A 19519-nucleotide genomic window follows, 5' to 3' on the forward strand; every position below is an offset into this window, starting at 1 on the left:
TATATAGCACTTGTAAATTTAATTAATAAAAAGGCCTTCAATTGTTTTTGGCAGCTTTTATGGGCTATCTTTATCTCAAGCAACAGGAATGTCATAGCTGGAAAAAAGCTGCTAAATCTGTTGTCTGTGATGTGCCAGATATGGAAACAGCTCACAAAAATGTACAGTAAATTATTTGATTCTCTCTTTGCAAAACAAACACTCACAGACCTTTGGTTTCTAGATGCTGACTGTTACCAATTTGTCCGTCAAGACTTCAGGACATAGAATGCTCCATTGAAAAGGTGTAGCCTACTTCTTTTTGATGTTCTAACATCAACAAGTGTCAGTGCTGGAGTTGCAGTTTGTTTGACATTAGTTTTGGCATGAAGCAATACACTATTACAGTAAGAACGCTAGTATTATCATGATTACCAGGATAGCTGAAAACAGTAAGCAATTCATCCATCTTTAAAAAGTTAATTTGCAATATAATGTGTTTTTAAAAAAAGATTATTATACCGTATAAAGGGGGTGTTAGGTGGATAAAACAAGGAACTTGAATAAGTAATGTTACATTCTGGGAAATTACAATGGACATTTTCATATAAACTACTGCTGAAATGATTGGTAAAAGTTTCCATGCAGACCATGAACGCAGCATTATGGGAGGGTCTTGTGAGCACCAGTTTGGCCGCTTCCTCCAGTTCTCACTCTGATTACAGCTGCTTGAAGGGACGGGCGACAACGGGAGGGAACACGAAGGTCTTTGGTATCTGAAAGCACACTGCGGGAAAGGTAAGAGAACACGTTGTACTTTTGTTACTTTCGTTTAATTTTACAAGGTCTTAAAGAGCGCGTTGAGTTAAAAGAGGCGAGTTTGAAGTTTAAAGGGAGAGTAGTTAAACGAGAAACACTCAGCAGACGCGTTGGTGAGCCGAGATACCAACGGCAGTAGCAGCAGCTCGGTGAATTGAAACCTGTTACTTGTTTCGAAGTTTTTCAGAGGATTTGGTAAAGTGTTTCGACGTTTGGTCGATAGAAATGTGGAACTAACACTTCTGTCTGTTTTCTCTCCTGCAATTTCCCTTTCGAAGATATGGGTCAAATGTAACCCAGCCCTGTCGCTCCACCGATATTATACTTTATTACGTAATTTAATTATATAGATTTCAGCTGTGGAGGCGGCCCGAGCCGACTAGTACTCCCTGTATAAAAACTTTATGACCTCTTTCACTAGGAAAACCTTTTTGGCCAGTAAACGGGAGTGGGTGGTATCGGGTGTTTTTTCGTGTGAACATGAATCATTTCAAAGCAAAAATTATCAAATCACTTTCAGGCCACCGAGTAAGTGTCCCCTTTTTCATTTGTGTTGAACAAAGTCCTTTCCTCCTCGCCTGTTGTGAATAAGTGCTAAAACATTAGTCTGTCCCGAGGAAATTCCTCTCCGAGTCACCACACCCTTGTTGTGCTCCTCGGCTACTGTAGCACAGGACCTCATATCTCACACAGGCTCGTTCCCTGTGTCTTGTCTTGTTCCCTGTTACAAGAATGCACTGCCTGTAGTGAACCAAAGGGAACCCTGCAGAACTCATGCATCACATGGACTACTCCCATTTGTTTGCCACATAAACACTCACGTAAAGGGCAGACCCAAAAGTAAAGGATACTTAAAAGTATTTCCTTACATATTCCTCGCCTACATGTGTGCATACTGTCATGCAAAATAGATGTATGGCCACTACAGGAGAAATTATGATGTCATTTTAGCTGAACAGCTGACTGCTGACCAAGCTTTTTGCAGGTAGTGGTCAGAAGTGGAAGTGTTACACAAACACACATAGACATGCAACACAAATCAGTGCCAATGCAGCGGAAGGAAATATGCAAAACTCCAATCTGGACTATCATAATATGAAAGCAGAAGTAATGATGTCTGCTACTATTCAAGTGATGTAACCCAGAGACACTCTGTTTAAGGTGGGCTGCATTGGGGATGTGGAGATATTGATGGTAATAATTTGCACATACAAATACTGTATATGGTGGTGAGTCAGATATATTAGTATTCAGAAAAGAAAAAGAGCCCACGCACAGAGGAATCCTTGCACGGAAATTAATTACAGAAATTAATAAGTTGAACATCTCTAGATAAACCTTGACTAATTAAATGATTTGCATGGTTGTGTTAGCATGAAGTCATAAATAAGTCCCAAAATTAAATTTATTCCTCTTTTAAATTTATTCCTATTACAAATTTGTTACTAATGTAGTAGTGCAGGAAAAGTTGAACCATAGTGGGGCTGCAATTAATGATACAATAACTTTTCACCAAATCATTTGGTCTATTAAATGCCAGAATATAACAAAACATGCTTGTCAAAATCCAAACATGACACCTAGCTTGTTATTGATGCATTAAAACCGAGAAAATTAGTAAATATTTAAATTGTAGATGGAAGTGTGATTGTTTTTTATACTTTAAAGATGTCTTCAATTATTAACAAGATTGGTTTTCAGATGATTAATTAATCACTTAATTGACTGATAATTCCAGCTCTAAACCGTAGGTCATTTAACTCATCAAATAACAGCATTACAGCATAATGGCTTCCTGCAGGGTATTATAGTGGAGGAAGGCCACAAAATGAGAACACTTAAATTAAACCAAGCCTTAAGGGATAAAAAATTGTCCACATAATGTAAATTATTTAAGCTTAATAACTTTGTTTTTTATCAGAACCTTTCAGTATTGAGATCATGTAGCTCATAAACAATGAGGTTGGGCGAATTCAGAAGGCTGTAGCTGTTATTTCAATGTGTCAGACATATTTAATCATCATTAATGTAGATTTAAGTATCGGCTGATTTGTCATATCTAAGTTCTCAGATTTGGATCATAATAATAAAGAACTTATTTGCAACTTCCATAAAAAATAACCAGAAAATCATTGACCCAATGACCCAATGTGGTATCTTATATTGAAAGTGGTAGGGTTTTATTCTTTCTCGAGCATGTGAGCCTTCATTTATTTTTTCTGTCGTATTAAGGTCATATCAGTAGACCACTGAAATGCTCAGTAGGTCAGCATGAAAGCCTTGATGTAAAACTACTATGAATCCGGAGCTCCATATACGCCAGAGGCCATGTCACCCTGGTGCTGTGCTTTGTGTGCTATATTTGCTGTGCTCTATGCCACTGTTCTACTTATGAGTCTTTCACTTTAAGGCCGTTGCATAAAGGTTAAAAGTAAATGTGAATGCCCGCATGAGCGTCAGTGATGGGGATTGTAGAAAAAACCCTTATGGTAGTTCTCCCAAACGAAGGTTTAGGAAGCGGTGCATGGACAGGAAGTTAATGCTCAGATGGCACTTTTTCCATCCCTCCAGCTCATACTTACATTGTTAACTTATGGGTGCTTTTCAGCCAAGGTGACCAAACACAATGTTGTATCCTGTCCCAGATTAGTCTGGACAAATTTCCATCCACAGTGATTTCAAAGGAGGCCAGTGTCATACTGAAAACGAATCCTGCTGCAACTTCTATAAAGCACATATCACAGGAAAAATGTTTAGACTCTGTACTTGGTCTGTTTCCGTGGAGCGAGTCGGTGACCGACAAACATGTCCGCATGGAAAATTGTGTGACAGCATGCAGACGAGGAAAATCCTCTGGGGAAAAGAGTTTATCTCTGGGGGAGTTTCCTGTTTTGGTCTCAGTGCTTGCAGTTCAGGAACTCTCAAAAAAGGACAGTTTATAAAGCTAAACATTTCGTCTGAGTCACATTATCAACAAAGCGCTCAAGGATGGCTTCTGATAACTGGTTTCTATTTCAAACACAGTTCCTGTTTGGCAAAATACCTGGATCTTTTAAGCTTGAATGCTAATTAAGCTCATTTAAAATCTGTTGTCAGTCCCCCTCATTTCGAAATCAGCTTAATAGTTCTGATTCAAGAACTTAAGTATTTGTTTTACCAACTGGATGTCTTTGAATTGAAGTTATTTTAGCCTTAAGTTCCTTGCAGCTGTTGAAAGGTAAACCTGAGGAGATTGGATAAGAGATGTAATCTCTATACAGGATTTGAATACAATGCCATTAAACACCATCCCTAAACGCTGTAACTTTCTCATAGCTGAAAGGCACAGATGGACTGGACGGATGAGAGAAACTGTCGAGGTGTCGGTTGGTGTGTGCGTCAGCTTTGGCTTTCGTTTGTGCTGCGTGTGAGTCGGAAAGGAGGAATGCAGCACCCCAAGGATACGGAACATTAGCTCTCCGGTGGTGACATCACACTGCAACACAGGAAGAGAGAGCGAGGGAAAAAGGAAGGGATGAGACGAGGACAGAGTGAGAACAAGAGCCTGGAGGAGGATGGGTAGAAGAGAAGAGGAGTAAGAAGCAGGGTACAGTCGAGTCGTGCTAACGCGGTGTGTGCTGGTAAATACGCACACTTTATTATCTTCTGAGTGAAGACTTGAAAAGGAGAAATTCACTCATGATTTCTAACAAAATCATGTTTAGCTTCGGTCCCAATCCACTCCATGACTTATTCATCCATTTTTTAATATCATACTCATGTAATATTAATCAAAGCCTCACTTGCTACACTCTGGTATGTTTTAAATGTCTCCATATCTGTTGCTTGTGCTGAGGGACGCACATGTTCTAGTTTTGACAACCACACCTCTTCCTCTTTGCTTCCCTCCCTCTGTTTGTACCGCTAGCGGAGGCTCAGGGGCGGATGAAAGGATAATTTTGTGTGATATTTCTCTCTTTCGCCTCTCCTCTGAGCTGTGAGCACTGTGATAAATTGGGCCGGGGGAGTCTCAATGGTTCTGTCCTATTTTGGGCTCCAGCGAGGTTCTCTGACTTTAGCTGCTTCCCTGGCCTGGATCCTGAGCAGCAGCTTCTGCTCTCGAGTTTGATTCAACCTTGAAACTTCACCTCGGATTCAACTTCTCTGCAAGAAGTTCTCTGATCCAGCCTCAGGAAAAGTTGTGATGTTTTGTAAGGTGAAAGTTAAAGCAACTGAAATGTAGCATTGGTTTCCATGTACATCTAAATCAAGTTGACGTTTTCATCAGTGTGTTAATCCGCTTTGTGTGTGTATATGTATGTAAATATTTTAAATGTTTTCTTAATTAGTTTTCCGTACATTTTATATCTCCACAATACACACTTAGCCTTGAATAGGCCTACTTTAAAATGTATTGATTAAGAAAAAGCAGTATGCATATGTCTGTAAACAACAGATACAATAAGAAATATCAGCCTGTGTCTGTAAATGTTTCCTGTTCAGGGCTCCACTGAATTTACACATTCATGTCTAGAAGAATACTACTTAATATGCGTATAAAGTTGCATAGAGCCTTTCAGGCAGTGGCTTCATGAGATCTAATAAATTGTAACAAGTGATGTCATTAGAGGCGACGTCAATTGGGACAGAAGACTACAAAAAATCGAGAGCTTTGTAGCATAGCACACCCACATTTATGATTGAACTTTGTGCTGTAAGAGGTGCAACATTTTGACAAGAAAAAAGCTCTAACTGATTGGTAATTTTTAGATTAATCAATAAATCCTTTTGGTTTATTAAATGTCAGATAATGGTGACATTTGATGCATAATAGTGGTTATTTCATCCAATACAGAAGATAATAACAAAATCTGACAACTGGATTTATTCTTTACTTGGCATCTTTTTTTTCAGACTCATGTGATAAACACATTAAAACTGTGATAGTCTATTTATTGGCCAGAAATATGTTTTACTTTTTCCTGACAAAACTCACACTTTCTCAGAGCCTAGGCTGGCATATTTAAATACCTTTTTCGTCTAACAGTCCCAAACCCAAACATATTAAATTAAATATCATGGGTAAAGTAAACTAGGCACATCTGAAAAGCTGGACTGTGTGCTGAAATTACTTAAGCGATGAATTGATTGTAGGATTAGCTTTGGGGTAGTATTCTGCTGATTGATTAATTGTTTTTTTCTGAAGCATTGTGTGTTATCTAGAGAGGAATGTCAGTGTGGTGAGAGGATTTGTTTAGGATAGATAGCCTTTGGTTTCTCAGCATGACCAAAACTCTGAGGCTGAAGTGTAGTTTTTTAAGCAACAGCAATAATTAGTGTTTAAACTGTAGCCTGCAGTCACCTCTGTCACCTATGCTGTCAATGAATTTCGACTTACCTCTCCAATATATAGTGCAACGATCAAACATTTAAATCCATGGTGTGTGAAATAGAGCAAGAATTCTACTTAGCCTAATCCAAGCCTTAACATACAAATACTGTATTAACACCCATGTACTGTATCTTCATGGAAGAGTGAGCTTCTGAATAATCCTGTCAACGATTCAGGAAAACAGGGACGCTGGTGGGGGAGGGATGTTGTGTGTTCAGAAGACAAGGGTGAAGGGTGTTGAAAGTGGGTGAGACATTCCTCCTAGCTTACGTCCTCCCACATTTTCTACAGAGTCAGACAGGCTTGTGTGTAAGCATTCGGTGACCCGTTATTAATCATCATGTGGAATGCATTTCGCTGCTTGGAACCAATCAGTGTGTCAATACTTGAGCTGCTAACAGTCGGTTAATATTTGTCTTTGACTACTCAAATGTTTTGTTTCCGACATCAACTGAAAGTGTGTAGCTGCTTTGTGACATATTTATCAGTTAGTGGTCAGAGATGTTTCTACACTGCCCTTTGTATTTGGCAGATTATGGAAAAACATTGTGAGTGAAATTAAGGAACAGAAATCCTTTTAAAGGAAGTACATGTCTGTGTAGCACAGAAACAAACTCTTGCTGTGATTGCAGTTTTGACTCTTTGCACACCAACATACGGGCAGATTCTCTTTCTTTCTCTTTCTCTTTCTCTTTTCTTTTTCATGCTTCTGTCAAACTGCAAGGGAAGATGAAACGATACCTTCAGGTCCCTCTGTACGTTTTCAAAAAGAGTTCAAGTCCAGGCTTGACGTGGCCGCTTAAGCACATTTACCAGCTTGCCTTAAGGCACCCCAGTTTTAGCTCGCCTATGTCCTAATTGCACTCTGAAGTCCTCATCTCAGACGCCATTGTACACAAATTTGAGCAGGTTTTCTTAAAGTATCTGCCTATGTTTGTGTCTCGAGACATTTATAAATTATAACATTGCCTTCACATCTAACAGCCAGTCGTTTTAGTTAACTGCTAGTTAAGTTATTCATGAGTTTGAATGCTCTCAAGACTTAAAAACGCAGTGCAGCAGGTTAAATACTCAGACTGGATATTAAAACTCATGAAAGTTATTAATTTGCCAACTCTCTCAACCTCAGTCAAGACTATCACGAGGTTAACAGAAGAATGCTGTTCATGTTACAAGATAATCCTACAGGAATGTGCGCTTGCATGTATTTTGTCGGTCACAGCAGCTCTGCACTGGATGACGTAGCATTCGAGCAAAAGTTGAGACAGGTTCAAATTTTCTGCTGCGTAATCCTGCGTTTTTTTAGCCTGAATCATTAGGGAGGTAATGAGCACAGTTATGGTTATATTTCGAATGCTGTGATGTAGTGTTTTGTATAACAGGCCTTCCTTCTCTTCTTAAGAGAACAGTGAATCTAATTGTTGGGTTGGATATATAGGACAAGTAATTAATTGGTCACAGTTCCTGACTGGTCATTATAGCTACATTGATAACCGTGCCACTATCAGTAGTCATGTAACTTGAATTCATTCGAACATTCCTGAACATAGCTGACAAATTCACAACCGCCTGTAATATTGCTGAAGCTGCTGCGTCAGGGGGTGTGAAGTTTGCTTACCTGAACTTTTTCATCCTGGGATTCATGGGTGACAAAGTTTGGTCTCAGTAAAATTGTTCAGCTAAATGCAATATATATGAAAGATAGGTCTGCAAGCTTATTAATGACCTCAGACGCTTTTTAAAAATGTTACCTAAAGCAGCTCTGATTTCAGTACTTGCTGCTGAAAGCATCATTAATTGAAACAGCTGTTCTCTGCGAGTTTTTCATCAACAACACTGTGTTGTTGTGTCTTTTAACGGAGCACAGCGGGGCTTTTTTTTTCAACAGCTGGCATGCCCAAAACAACAAAAAGAAAAGATGACGCTTTAGGCCTTTTAAATAGTCCCTGTGCTTAATGTCTTTCTAATGTTATGAGTAAGACATGCACATTGACTGTGTTGTTGCCTGTTGCTTCTGATTATTTTGACCTCTTGAAGGTTCTTATTTTTTACATACATCTGATTAAATCCAACCTCAACTGTATTGTTCTTCACTCTAAGCTGCTTCTGTCATGTTGGAGTTTATTATCTGGGATATTTTTCCCTGTAATGAGTTGAAAACAAACATGTAATAATGTTCTATTAGGATTCTGCTTGTAAGCTGACAGAACGTTAAATAGTCAGTTGTATGGCTTGTATGTTGTCTCACTCAAATGGGTCACAAACTGCCTTGAGTGTCCATGTGATCAGAATCTGCTTGATAGATTTTCTTTTTGTCTCTCTGCCCTCCTGGAGCTATTTCAGCTGGTTCCTTTCTCCTGCCATATCTTCTGAACAAGATTGGCTAATGTGTTACTACTGCAGGCATGAGCCAAAGCATGCCAAGGAGATATGAGGGAGAAACCAGTGCCTGTGCTGCATGTGCCAGGAATGAGAACTTTGTCCTTTGCTACCCCACACAGGGACAAACATTACGCAAGACAGGATAATTCATCCAAAGACACGTGCGAACCCTTAGTCTCCTGCACAGCTAAACCACCTCTCTCTGAGGCCAGTTTGTGAGTAAGTGTGCAGACGTAGGCGTCACGGCATTTTTGGGTTCCTACTTTGTAACACAGGGATTTAAGCCTCAGTTTTGTCAGGTGACTGGCTTGTTCTACAGCTGTATTTTCAATGCTGCTTCTATGAGCGATTCCAACACCACACAGATTTATGAGCACATTTAGACAGTTGTATTCTTTTAGAATAACTTTCCTCTAACGCTGACTGAGGCCTACTTACCACAAAATAAAATCCAGGGCACGCTTAATTATTGATCGTTGAATATAACACAGCAGAGTGCTATAACACAAAAGCAAATGGCAAAACATTGAACAGCAGCAGGCACGTTCAGATGTTATTTTAAGGTGCTTTTAATTTGCTTTTATGAGGTTAGTGTAGCCTCACTAGAAGGCCCCAGATGAAAAATGCCCTTGTTAGTATTGATTTGATTTCTATATTAATCAAGAAAAAACACAACCACCTCTTTGTTATGCGTGTGTCTCCTCTCCTGAATCCTCAGTCACACTCGGGCTAATGAATCGCAGTTGGACAAGTTGTCTTTGGTAGTTTATTCTCAGAAACAATAGCCTCAAACTCAATCCAGGAGCTGCCCCTCGTCTGTTTTCTGAGTATCAGAAACATCAGTACATTATCTGTCTGTAATGTAACCGACTGAGACTTCCTGTCTAAGGAAGGTGGCCTTGTAGGTAACATATGCATTTGACGTAGTGTGAGAAAAAGAAGTGAGAAGACGTACCGCAGACACTGTGAACCACGTACTTTCCAAAAGTTACAGTAGTCAGAAGTGTCCAGATAAGGTCGGGTTCAAGTGTTGTCATATTCACCAGATGCACTGAACCCAATACATGCTACTTTTCACATCTATATCATGCAACGTTAGTGTTACATGTCTATTCTTCACAAGTGAGTTAGACGGCTACAAGCCTTAATAATAGGCTCAGCTTGTGGTTGTTCCAACACTTTCAGAATCATCACTGTTCTAGCCGTTAGCCTTGCCACAAAAGGCCGCCTGTTTCGTAACTTCACTTGTAAAATATTTATTTATGGGGCTTTTTACTACAGTTTATTATACTTTGTAATGTAGCATGGTCTTAGCTTTGTTACCCAGAACTCAAACAATTTCTTATGCCCCAAGAAGTTTAAGTGGACTTTTGGCTTTAAAACTAACAACTACTTGTCATCTAGGACAGGGACAGCCATAACTCACATTGTAAGCACAGCTGTCTAGAAGGGGAGAGACTGGTTGTGTTGGGTTCCTCCTTGTGCTAATAAGGCTTATCTGAAGTGGCCTGAGGGAAGAAACTTAAGGAGGTAATGAGAGAAAAATGACAAAAGAAGAAGTAGAATTCTACTTCAATTTTCCTGTTGTTTTCATTTCTCCCTCACTAGTGTTTATGTCTCACTAGGAAGTGAGGAAGTGGACTGAGGTCAGAAATTGTTTTGCAGAACTTCATCTAACAATTTCTCTGAACTGTGTTACCACTGAGGCTGTTTTTCATTAGAGAGGGGTTTTTTTTCTCTCGCTGAAAAGCTTCTACTTTAATCCACCTGCAGACGCAACAGATGCATTTTAACCTAAATTGTTTGTCATAAAATAAGGAAAAGCATCATACCTCACCTTTAAATGTAAGATAACAGTTGGTTACTCACCTCTTCATTGTGTGGCACTTTTTTCCCCTATTTTTATTTATTGATTGATTTAATAAACAGGTTGTTAGTTTAATCCTCTCTTTATTTCTTTAGATATTATGTACATGTATATTGTGAAACCTTGAAACAAACGTGTATTACGTTCAGGACTACATAGGCCTACTTCATCTGGCTGGATTCTCAAAGGTTTGAGGGACACAGTTGGTCAACATGTAAACAAACGATAGTCTCTGATACAAAACAGTTTCAAAATGTACAGTTTCTAAATTATATAGCCTAATAGAAATATTGCTTCAATGTTAAAGTGAATGGTTTTATATGACCTTGGGGTAGCAGAACTCACCTTATAATCAGCTCTTATTTAGGGATGTATTCCTTGGAGCGCCTGTGCCTGTCCTTGCGCAGTGTGCACACACATTAATGCAGAGGAAGGGGCCATTATCCCCTCTAAGTGCCGCGTGCTGCCACTGCCACAGACAGCATGCTGTGAGAGCTATCGTCATCAATAAGCTGCATTATTCTTTCACAGCACAAGATCAGCAGCACTAGACCCATTTTGTCAAGCTTTCTGGGGCTGCACGGCAGCTTGTGTGTTGGTGTGTGTGTGTGTTTGTGTCTTCCCTCTGGCAGTGACAGTATGATGTATGGAGTAGCAGCAGCCTGCTATCACAGGGAACAGGTGGCTCTCTCCAGAGACAAACTGACAACACACTGGCCTGATTTAATGTGTGGGAGAGAAAAGCAATCTGAACAATTGTCTTTTTATTCTTGTGAGGAAAATGGTAGCTGTTGTAACAGTTGGTGAAGGAAGAAATGACTGAGGCCAACACAAGCTGAGGGAATCAAATGATCGATGTGGAGATGCACTTTTTGTTCTTGAACACACACAAACACCTGGGCTCTCCTGGTTGTCATTGGGCACATTGTGTTCAAGAAAAATTATTATACCCATTTTCCTCAAAGGACAGAATAAATAATTCTGGTTACTCTGGGTGACATTAATTTGCTTTAGCTTCTATGAAGGTTTTTAATCAATCAGACCTTCCCATCCCACCCTGTGACCAAATCAGAGGAACCAACAGTTTATACACACAAAACAAGAGCCAGCAAACTCTGTTCACCATCCTACAGTACAAAGCTCCCGTTGAAGACGCTATTGACACAATACTTTCACTTTGACACACAACATCCCCTTTTAAGTTTATGTGGAGAACTTGTTGGCAAGCAGTTGCTTGTTTACACATGCAGCAGTTTTGGAGCAACATCTTCCATCATTAAGAGTCGTGTTTATAGCCACCTGGCAAAAGTTAGTCTGTCTTGCGCTCTGTTTTTCATACCATCATAAGCTCCACTGTGTTTACACTCTAGTTACTAATTTTAACTGTTTTCTGAGGAAGTAGTGTAGGTGTGGTTTTTGGTGAAAACAACCGCTCCGCTGTGGCTAAAATCAAAGATTTGTGGGTCCTGAAACCAAAACGTTTAAAGACGCTATAATGGTCCGTAGAGCTTCAGAAGTACATATGGTCCATTGTTCATATAAAACTATTGATTAGAGCTGCTTTATTTAATGAGTCTGTGTGTTTCTCCCCCATTTATCGACACTCTGTAAGTGTGGTAGCAGAGGTGTAGATCTTTATGTTAGTCCAGGTAGTCTTAGATGTGTGCAAGCTGAGCTGCTGGCAGGCAGCCAGTACTTTGTCTCATCACCTACTGCCTTCTCTCCATTATTGTCAGCTTGTGGGAGATGGCTATTGATCCGTGTGTATTTGTGTGTGTGGCCATATATTTCTCTGAGAAGGCATGATTCACTCACTTATAAAACACACACACACACACACACCTCTCAGAGATGCAACAAGCCGAGAGAATACAGAGGTGTCAACAAAAAAAACAGAAAGAGCTGAAACTTGCGCACGTACAGGGATGTAGAAATGAAACATTTTAATGTGATTCTTTCAGAGTGTGGAGATCACTGAAGCAATCCCTAAACCCTCCCACTGCCTTTTCCAGACCAGTACTGAACCCTCAGCTCGGCTCTGTTTTTCACCTCACACACAGGACGCAGCCCAGGAAAGGGAAGGGTGCGGCTCTAAAACACACTTCCATCATCTCTTTTTCCCCCTCGCTCCCACTCTGACTATTCCTGGTTTCATTGTTTCTCCTCCCTCTGCTGTCTAAAGAGAACATGCTTCTCACCACTTTACCAAATGTTTCGTCATTCCTGTGCATCTCAAACCAAATCAAGTTTTATATAAAGACTAACCAGAGTGTATTCTGTTGATTCTGTAGATGGCAGCCATCAGGAAGAAGTTGGTGATCGTTGGCGATGGTGCCTGTGGGAAGACTTGTCTGCTCATTGTCTTCAGTAAGGACCAGTTCCCAGAGGTCTACGTCCCCACCGTGTTTGAGAACTACATCGCTGACATTGAAGTTGACTGCAAACAGGTACTTTTTATTTGTTAGTGAGATGAATATGAAAATAACACAGTGGTGGTAAGATCACTTGAACATAATTATTCAATGCTACTTTATACATGACACTGCTACATTAATAACAGCTACACTTACTAGTTACTTTTTACTGTTTGTTTTTTTTTACCTCTCACAAAAAACACTATCTAGTTTGTCAGTTTCCAGCTGTTGATGGACTCTCTTAACTCAGAAGGTTTAATTTAAAGGGGGGGTATTATGCTAATTTCAAGCTATATATTTCACTCTGTGATACCTGTGGAGTAGTTTGGCATCACACTGGTGCTCTGTGCAGGTCCTTATACAGCCTTTGCCTGAAACACCTCAGTCAGCTCTGTCCCTTTAAGAAATCCCACCCCTACAAACCCACTTTCTTCTGATTGGCCAGCTCTCTGAAGCCTGCTGACGCTGCACTTTGTGATGTCACAAAGTCTGAAACCTGGCGTTCACAGCAGCCTGCGGACTGAGCTGAGAAGCCTGGGGATTACTCCAACATACTTTTATCTACCGATTTGAAACTCCACCCACGTTTAGTATGGATATCCAATATTATAAAATTATATGTCTTAAAATGTGAAACAGCATAATACCCCCTCTTTAAGTAACACTTTTAAACCTGAAGGAGTCAAATAACCCGGTATCTCACAATAAAAAACAAAGATTAGAGAATGTACTAATATATCATTCACAAGGAATTTTACTGCAGTACAAGAAAGACAGGAAGTAGTCTATTTCTCTTAATTGCTTTAATCACTTTGCTGATAAAATATGTGTTGTTTAACTTCAAGGATCAGTGTGTAGGATTTAGTGGCATCTAGCAGTGAGGCTGCAGATTTCAACCAACTGAAAAATGCTCCTCTTGCCTATCCCTTGCCCTCCCCCTCCTAGTGTGTAGGAGAACCTGAGGTGGCTGCAAAACTCTTGAAAAAGCTATATATAACTATAGACAGTGTTTGGTTTGTTTGCTCTGAGCTACTATAGACACATGGTGGTGAACCGTGGCAGAGGACATGATCCCTAGATGTGAGTGCTGATTCTAAGATAATGAAAACTGTTTTATTGTCAGATGATATACTAATTAAAACATCCTAATTGAGTACTTTAATGTTGTTGATTTTGTTCTTTTACTTTAGTAGAGGATGTGAGTGTATCTTTCAACGCTGATTGTAAGTATTCTCACATCAGTCAGGTTTATTTGACACATTAAAACTGCTGCTGTAGTGTTAGATATGACCCCGTTGAACCTGGTGGTTGAGAACCATGTGCTATAACGACTGGTGTGAACAAATCCTTGGGTCTTTTCATTGTGATAAAGCAGCAGACCTCCAGCCAACAACAGGAAATGGATCTGTGCCACCTTCCTGCCCAGTTAAACCCCCCCACCTCCGCCCCCTCCCTTCATCCCTCCTCATACATCATGACTAATGTCCCATTTCCTGTTCCTGTTTCCTGTGCGGTGTAATACAGAGTTGAATGTACTCCAAGTCTCTCATCTGCGGTATACAAATAGAAAAAAAGGTAATATGATGTGGTGAAATATTACTCAGCAGGTCACTGTCACTGTTGAACTCACAGCTGACCCCCACTTATGATTCTGTGATTTATATTTAGTCGTGGTTTCAACAACTGAGAGGAGACTGCTGAACAGAGGAGTTCAAACAGGCAGCATGTTGATTGAATAACTACAGGTGAGGAGGACTCCTGAGAGACACCTAGTGGTGAAAGCAGGACACCAGTTTGGCTTTGTGTGTTGTTGCTGACGTCCTCAGACAGAATATGTTGTGCAGCTCAGTCTACACAGGAAAATGCCCTGTCTGTGCTAGACTATAACTCCGAGGGCAGTTTGGCCAGCCAGGCTTGCCAAGGTAAGTATTTTGCCAGCCAACAAGCAGCATTTGGCAGCATGTAAGTGTGGTCAGACGTCAGAAAAGTCCTGATGAAGTGCTCACAAACTGAACTTGCTCCTTCTGGGACTGTTTTTAACCTGTTCTGTGCCGTGTGAGGCCCAGTTTTTTTTTTATCGTAATGTCTGTGAGGTTAGTGTACAGTTAAATCAGCAGGGTGCAGGATAAGCTCGTTCAGGAGTACAGTTAAAGCTAAGAGACCAAAGTCATTTAGGGTTTTTATGGGCAAAATCTTCATGATGTATGTATGCAATTCATTCTCGGCTACTGTGTATACGCTGTGTTCCTTTATGGTGCTTTGGGGATGCATCGTCGCACGTTTGCCACTTCTCCCTGAACTAAAAGCAAACAGTTATTTGCGGGGCATTTGTTTTATCTGGAGCAGGTCAGCCTCTCTGGGATTGCCAACAGTTTGATTAACAGCCGAAGAGAAGCCTGTGGGAGGCATATCCTCCTCCAGGGAGTTACGTTTTCGCCCTGATGGTGGAGGAGTTCATGTTTTTTTGCCTCTTCTTCTTCCTCATATTCTTTCTATCCATGTTTACTTTCCCCCTCTTCATCCTGCTGTCAATGAAGTGGCAATAAATTACCTCATTTTATTAAAGTGTCACTTGTTTTATTCTCTCTCCCTCTCTGTCTCAGGTGGAATTAGCGTTGTGGGATACAGCAGGTCAAGAAGACTACGACAGACTGAGGCCTCTCTCCTACCCTGACACAGACGTTATCCTCATGTGTTTCTCCATAGATAGCCCCGACAGTTTAGGTAAGACTGGATACTGTGCAAAACTGTGACACCACTGCAGGATTACAATGACCGTGAGCTCCTGTGACTTGACACAGAAAGCTGTCTTTTAAACCTGATTGAAAATCTTCCTTTTGACCTTGTTGTGTTGCCTCAATGATTCAAGGCAGCTGGTTATTCTAATTCAGTTTAGACCACATTTGTTATTTTTTCAGCAGTGAGAAAAAGCTGCAGTAGACGAGACCAATGTGTGGATTCAAATCACAAAAAGGAGACACAGAGAAAATACGGACAGAATACAGACCATGCATGCTGCACCGATACAGAATCAGGCTAATAATAACTGGTCGGGAGTTTACTGTAAGCATACAGAACTATTTGTATCATAAAGGTATTGTTAAATTATTTTTTTGTACGGATACAGGAGGACATTTTAGCAAATTCTCCATGAAATGTTCACATTTCCCACCACAATGAAGGCTCGTCTGCCAGTGTACTGGATGTCTTTGTCACTACAGCCCCTTAGTGCTGCCTGTGAGCAGACTTAATGCAGTTAATGACCCACTTTATGAAAACGTATTGCTTAGTCAGACAGTTTCTTCAACAGTGCGATTCAAATTATTACAGATAGCTGTTCGTCTGCCTTCCTTTTCTGGGTTAATAACTCAAGTCAGAACATTCAGTAGTTCCACACATGGCTGTTCCTCAGATACAGCAGTTTAAATGAATTATTGAGAAGTTAGAAAAGTAGAAGTTTAATGAATAACCTTTTTCAGTTTATGCAAAATCGTCTTCAATCAGTGCATCCTTATTCAAGTGTTTTAATTCAGTTGTTTCCAAATTAAAGAGGAACAAGATGTAGAAACAAATTCCAGACTATAACTCTCCTAAATGTCTTGTTTAGTCAGACTTTTCTCCCACAGCGTTCTGACCTGGGCAGTGCCACAGATGCTTAGCCTTCTCTATCACAGCATGGCATCTCCATGTAGACAGATTTTGGGTAGCTAACCACATATCAGGGAGGGGTCAGTAACCCCTCAATGTTTATGTCTGTACAGTCACAAGGGAACGAACAAGGCCTCTCCCAGCTGTCCTTGTAGGGAAAAAGTCTTGAATTTACTGTTCAGTGACTTGAGTTGTGTGGTTTTTTTTTTCCATTCTTGCAGAGAACATTCCCGAGAAGTGGACGCCTGAAGTGAAACATTTTTGTCCCAACGTCCCGATCATTCTCGTGGGTAACAAGAAGGACCTGAGAAATGATGAGCACACACGCAGGGAGCTGGCCAAGATGAAACAGGTGTGTGTGACTGGCATGTACATGTTAATATCTCTGTTAATCCACTGATAGCTTGTTCTTTTTTATAATTAGAATTCTTGTCCTTATGAGTTCCACATGTCATGTTAGTGTCTGGATCATATGTTTGCCTTTCATTGGCTGTTGCTACTGTATTGGTGAGGCCACACCCACGTCTATTTAAAGCCCTAAAGATGAACGAAAGTGGTTAAACATGTTGGTGTTCTAATAATCTAACCACTATAGTTTTTAACACATACAGCGTCATTATAACCTTCTGTCTGTACACTAAACCTTCAGGAGCCGGTTAAGTCTGAGGAGGGCAGAGATATGGCCAACCGCATCAGTGCCTTTGGCTACCTGGAGTGCTCGGCCAAGACCAAGGACGGCGTGCGGGAGGTGTTTGAGATGGCCACCAGAGCAGCGCTGCAGGTCCGCAAACGCAAGAAGAGGGGCGGCTGCCAGCTACTGTGAGGGGGGCGCAGTTTGTGGGCCAATCAGCACCTGAGGGTGGACTCCCCTCTCACACACAGAGCAAACTTAGAGAAACCTAAAAATCAACGGCTTCCGTGGACTATACTTACTTCACAGATGCAGATAAGCCACAGGAGAATATGAAGACTGACACACCTGTTTAAAAGCCAAACAAATCAGCCTTTTTAAAAACTCTTCTTTCCTCTGCTTCTCACACTGTCAGTTTAGTTTGTTTTGTTTCCCCTCTACCAACACACCAGCCTGTATGTGTGAAGGACCCGCCCCTTCCTCCTATATGAATGTATGTTTGTATTTATATGTGCATATACTTTACAAATATATCATGCGTCTGCCTCTGTGTTATGATTGTTTACAGAGAAGGGGTCTTCACATGCCCACTCACTGTCTTGCTCTCAGCTCACAGCCTCAATTTGAACAGTTTTTTAGTTTTGCTTTAACATCGTTTTTGTTTAACCTGCATGTACCACTCAGTCTACATCTACTTTTTGTACCACTATTAATTTTAGACCCTCAAAGTCCTGTTTCACCAAGTGCTCAGTCAGCAGAGCTCTTCTTCCCCCAGATTGCCATTCTGACATAAAGGACTAAATTAAACCCGGGTCACACTGCATTAACCCACAGAACCTACATAATCTGATGCAGCAGAGACCACTTGTGAGGAGAGCTTTGGACTGCACCTTGCTCCATCTCTCTTCTGTGGCGATAGCTTAAACTGGCACTGGACACAGTGGTCTATTGTCACAGACACAGAGCTCTCTGTCGCGCTCACACTGGCTCCGACAGTCTTGCCTTTAACTGGACGTCACCAACGCCTTCCCCCAAACAAGCCTGCTCTCTGAACTCTACTTCCTGGTTCAGATCCAGTACACAGTCATTTGGCATCACTGTGTACTGCTAACATGTATGATGTGCACTATGATCGGCCATGTTTAGACTCATTCTGTTCATGAAAGACAGCTCAAATGTTATAACCAATGTGCCATCTCCTCTGTTCTGTCCCAGCAGATCAGCAGCTCTCTTCTGTAGTTGAAATTGGGGCTTTAATTGTGTGTAATTGACCTTAATTTGACACAAGGGACATTCCTGAAATGTGTGAAAAGCAAGGATATCTGAGTGTGCTAGCCGGCGTCCATTCAAAAGTATTCTCTTGAGTAGCCATTTAAAGATCATTGAAATCTTGCCAAGTAGACACAAAGGATATATTTACCCAGTAACAACTCTGTATATTTTTTTTTCACACCAATGCCTCATAAAGGTCAACTTTGTTGGTGGCAACAATCACAATTCCATTATTCCAGTTGTGTATCCTCATTACGAAGTTAGAGAATCATCAAACCCATCTTCTTCCAGGCAGCCCTCTGATGCAGTACTCAACACAAAACAGGCCGTGCCGCGCAAGAGCCCTGAACACACCGTGTCAGAGTGCATCTAATGGTCCCTGCATTGATCTTACCACCATCATAAGCTACAACTGTGGTGATCTCTCTCTTTTTTTTTTTAAGACCAGTATATTCCGATCCACAGAGATCACATTGTTGCCGGCTTGGGCTAATTCCTGGACAGTGCCTCTATGTCTGTCTGTAATGTTGAAACACAGTAGTTCAAGAGAAAATGTTGATTGTGATGACGCTTTACAAACAGGAGTGGGGTGTGTTGAATGTCTGGATGAGACAACATGTTAATAAAGTATTTTGAAATACTACGTTAAACTGAACTTGACGGTGAGTTTTTCCTGAAGTACTACAATTAATTATACAAATCACATGTAATTACTGCCGCTTTCACACCTGAAGTTATGATCTCGAAGATTTTCATTAAAATAAATGTTAAGTCACGATCTATCGCTGAATGAGGTAACACAATGGTGATTGAGCCTATGGCCCACTGATGAAAGCCTTTGCATTTGCAGTATATAGTATTATTATGGACTGGTTGTCTGTGGCGACATTCGTGGAAAAACATCACAAGCAGCGCCCAGTTAGTGACGCGTTTTCCATCAGCCAGCAGTGGTTGGTCTGCCAGAGAGGGTAGGTGGAGCTAAGCGGCTGCCTCAGGTCTCTGCAAGTGTTGCGAGTAAACAGTAATCTACTATGGCTGAACAAACAAAGAAAAGATCGATGACTACAGATACAACTTCAAAAATAAGTGAAAACTAAAGACAAAGAAACAAATTCGACGCTCAGATGAAGGCAAAC

The 19519-nt window shown here is 40.8% G+C and overlaps 1 protein-coding gene across 1 annotated transcript; it reads left to right on the forward strand.

Moving 5' to 3' along the window:
• The first annotated feature begins 702 nt into the window (after nucleotides 1–702).
• LOC138590252 (rho-related GTP-binding protein RhoA-D) lies at nucleotides 703–19033 on the forward strand. Its single transcript, XM_069660860.1, has 5 exons — nucleotides 703–777; nucleotides 12710–12865; nucleotides 15436–15556; nucleotides 16702–16832; nucleotides 17130–19033. The coding sequence occupies exons 2-5, from the start codon at nucleotides 12710–12712 to the stop codon at nucleotides 17301–17303; spliced, it is 582 nt and encodes a 193-aa protein (XP_069516961.1). The 5' UTR covers nucleotides 703–777; the 3' UTR covers nucleotides 17304–19033.
• Nucleotides 19034–19519: the final 486 nt, after the last annotated feature.

This window comes from Semicossyphus pulcher, unplaced genomic scaffold (assembly GCF_022749685.1).
Source record: "Semicossyphus pulcher isolate SPU_LCO1_2020_fin unplaced genomic scaffold, fSemPul1.0.p SCAF_13, whole genome shotgun sequence".
In the NCBI taxonomy this organism is placed as follows: Eukaryota; Metazoa; Chordata; class Actinopteri; order Labriformes; family Labridae; genus Semicossyphus; species Semicossyphus pulcher.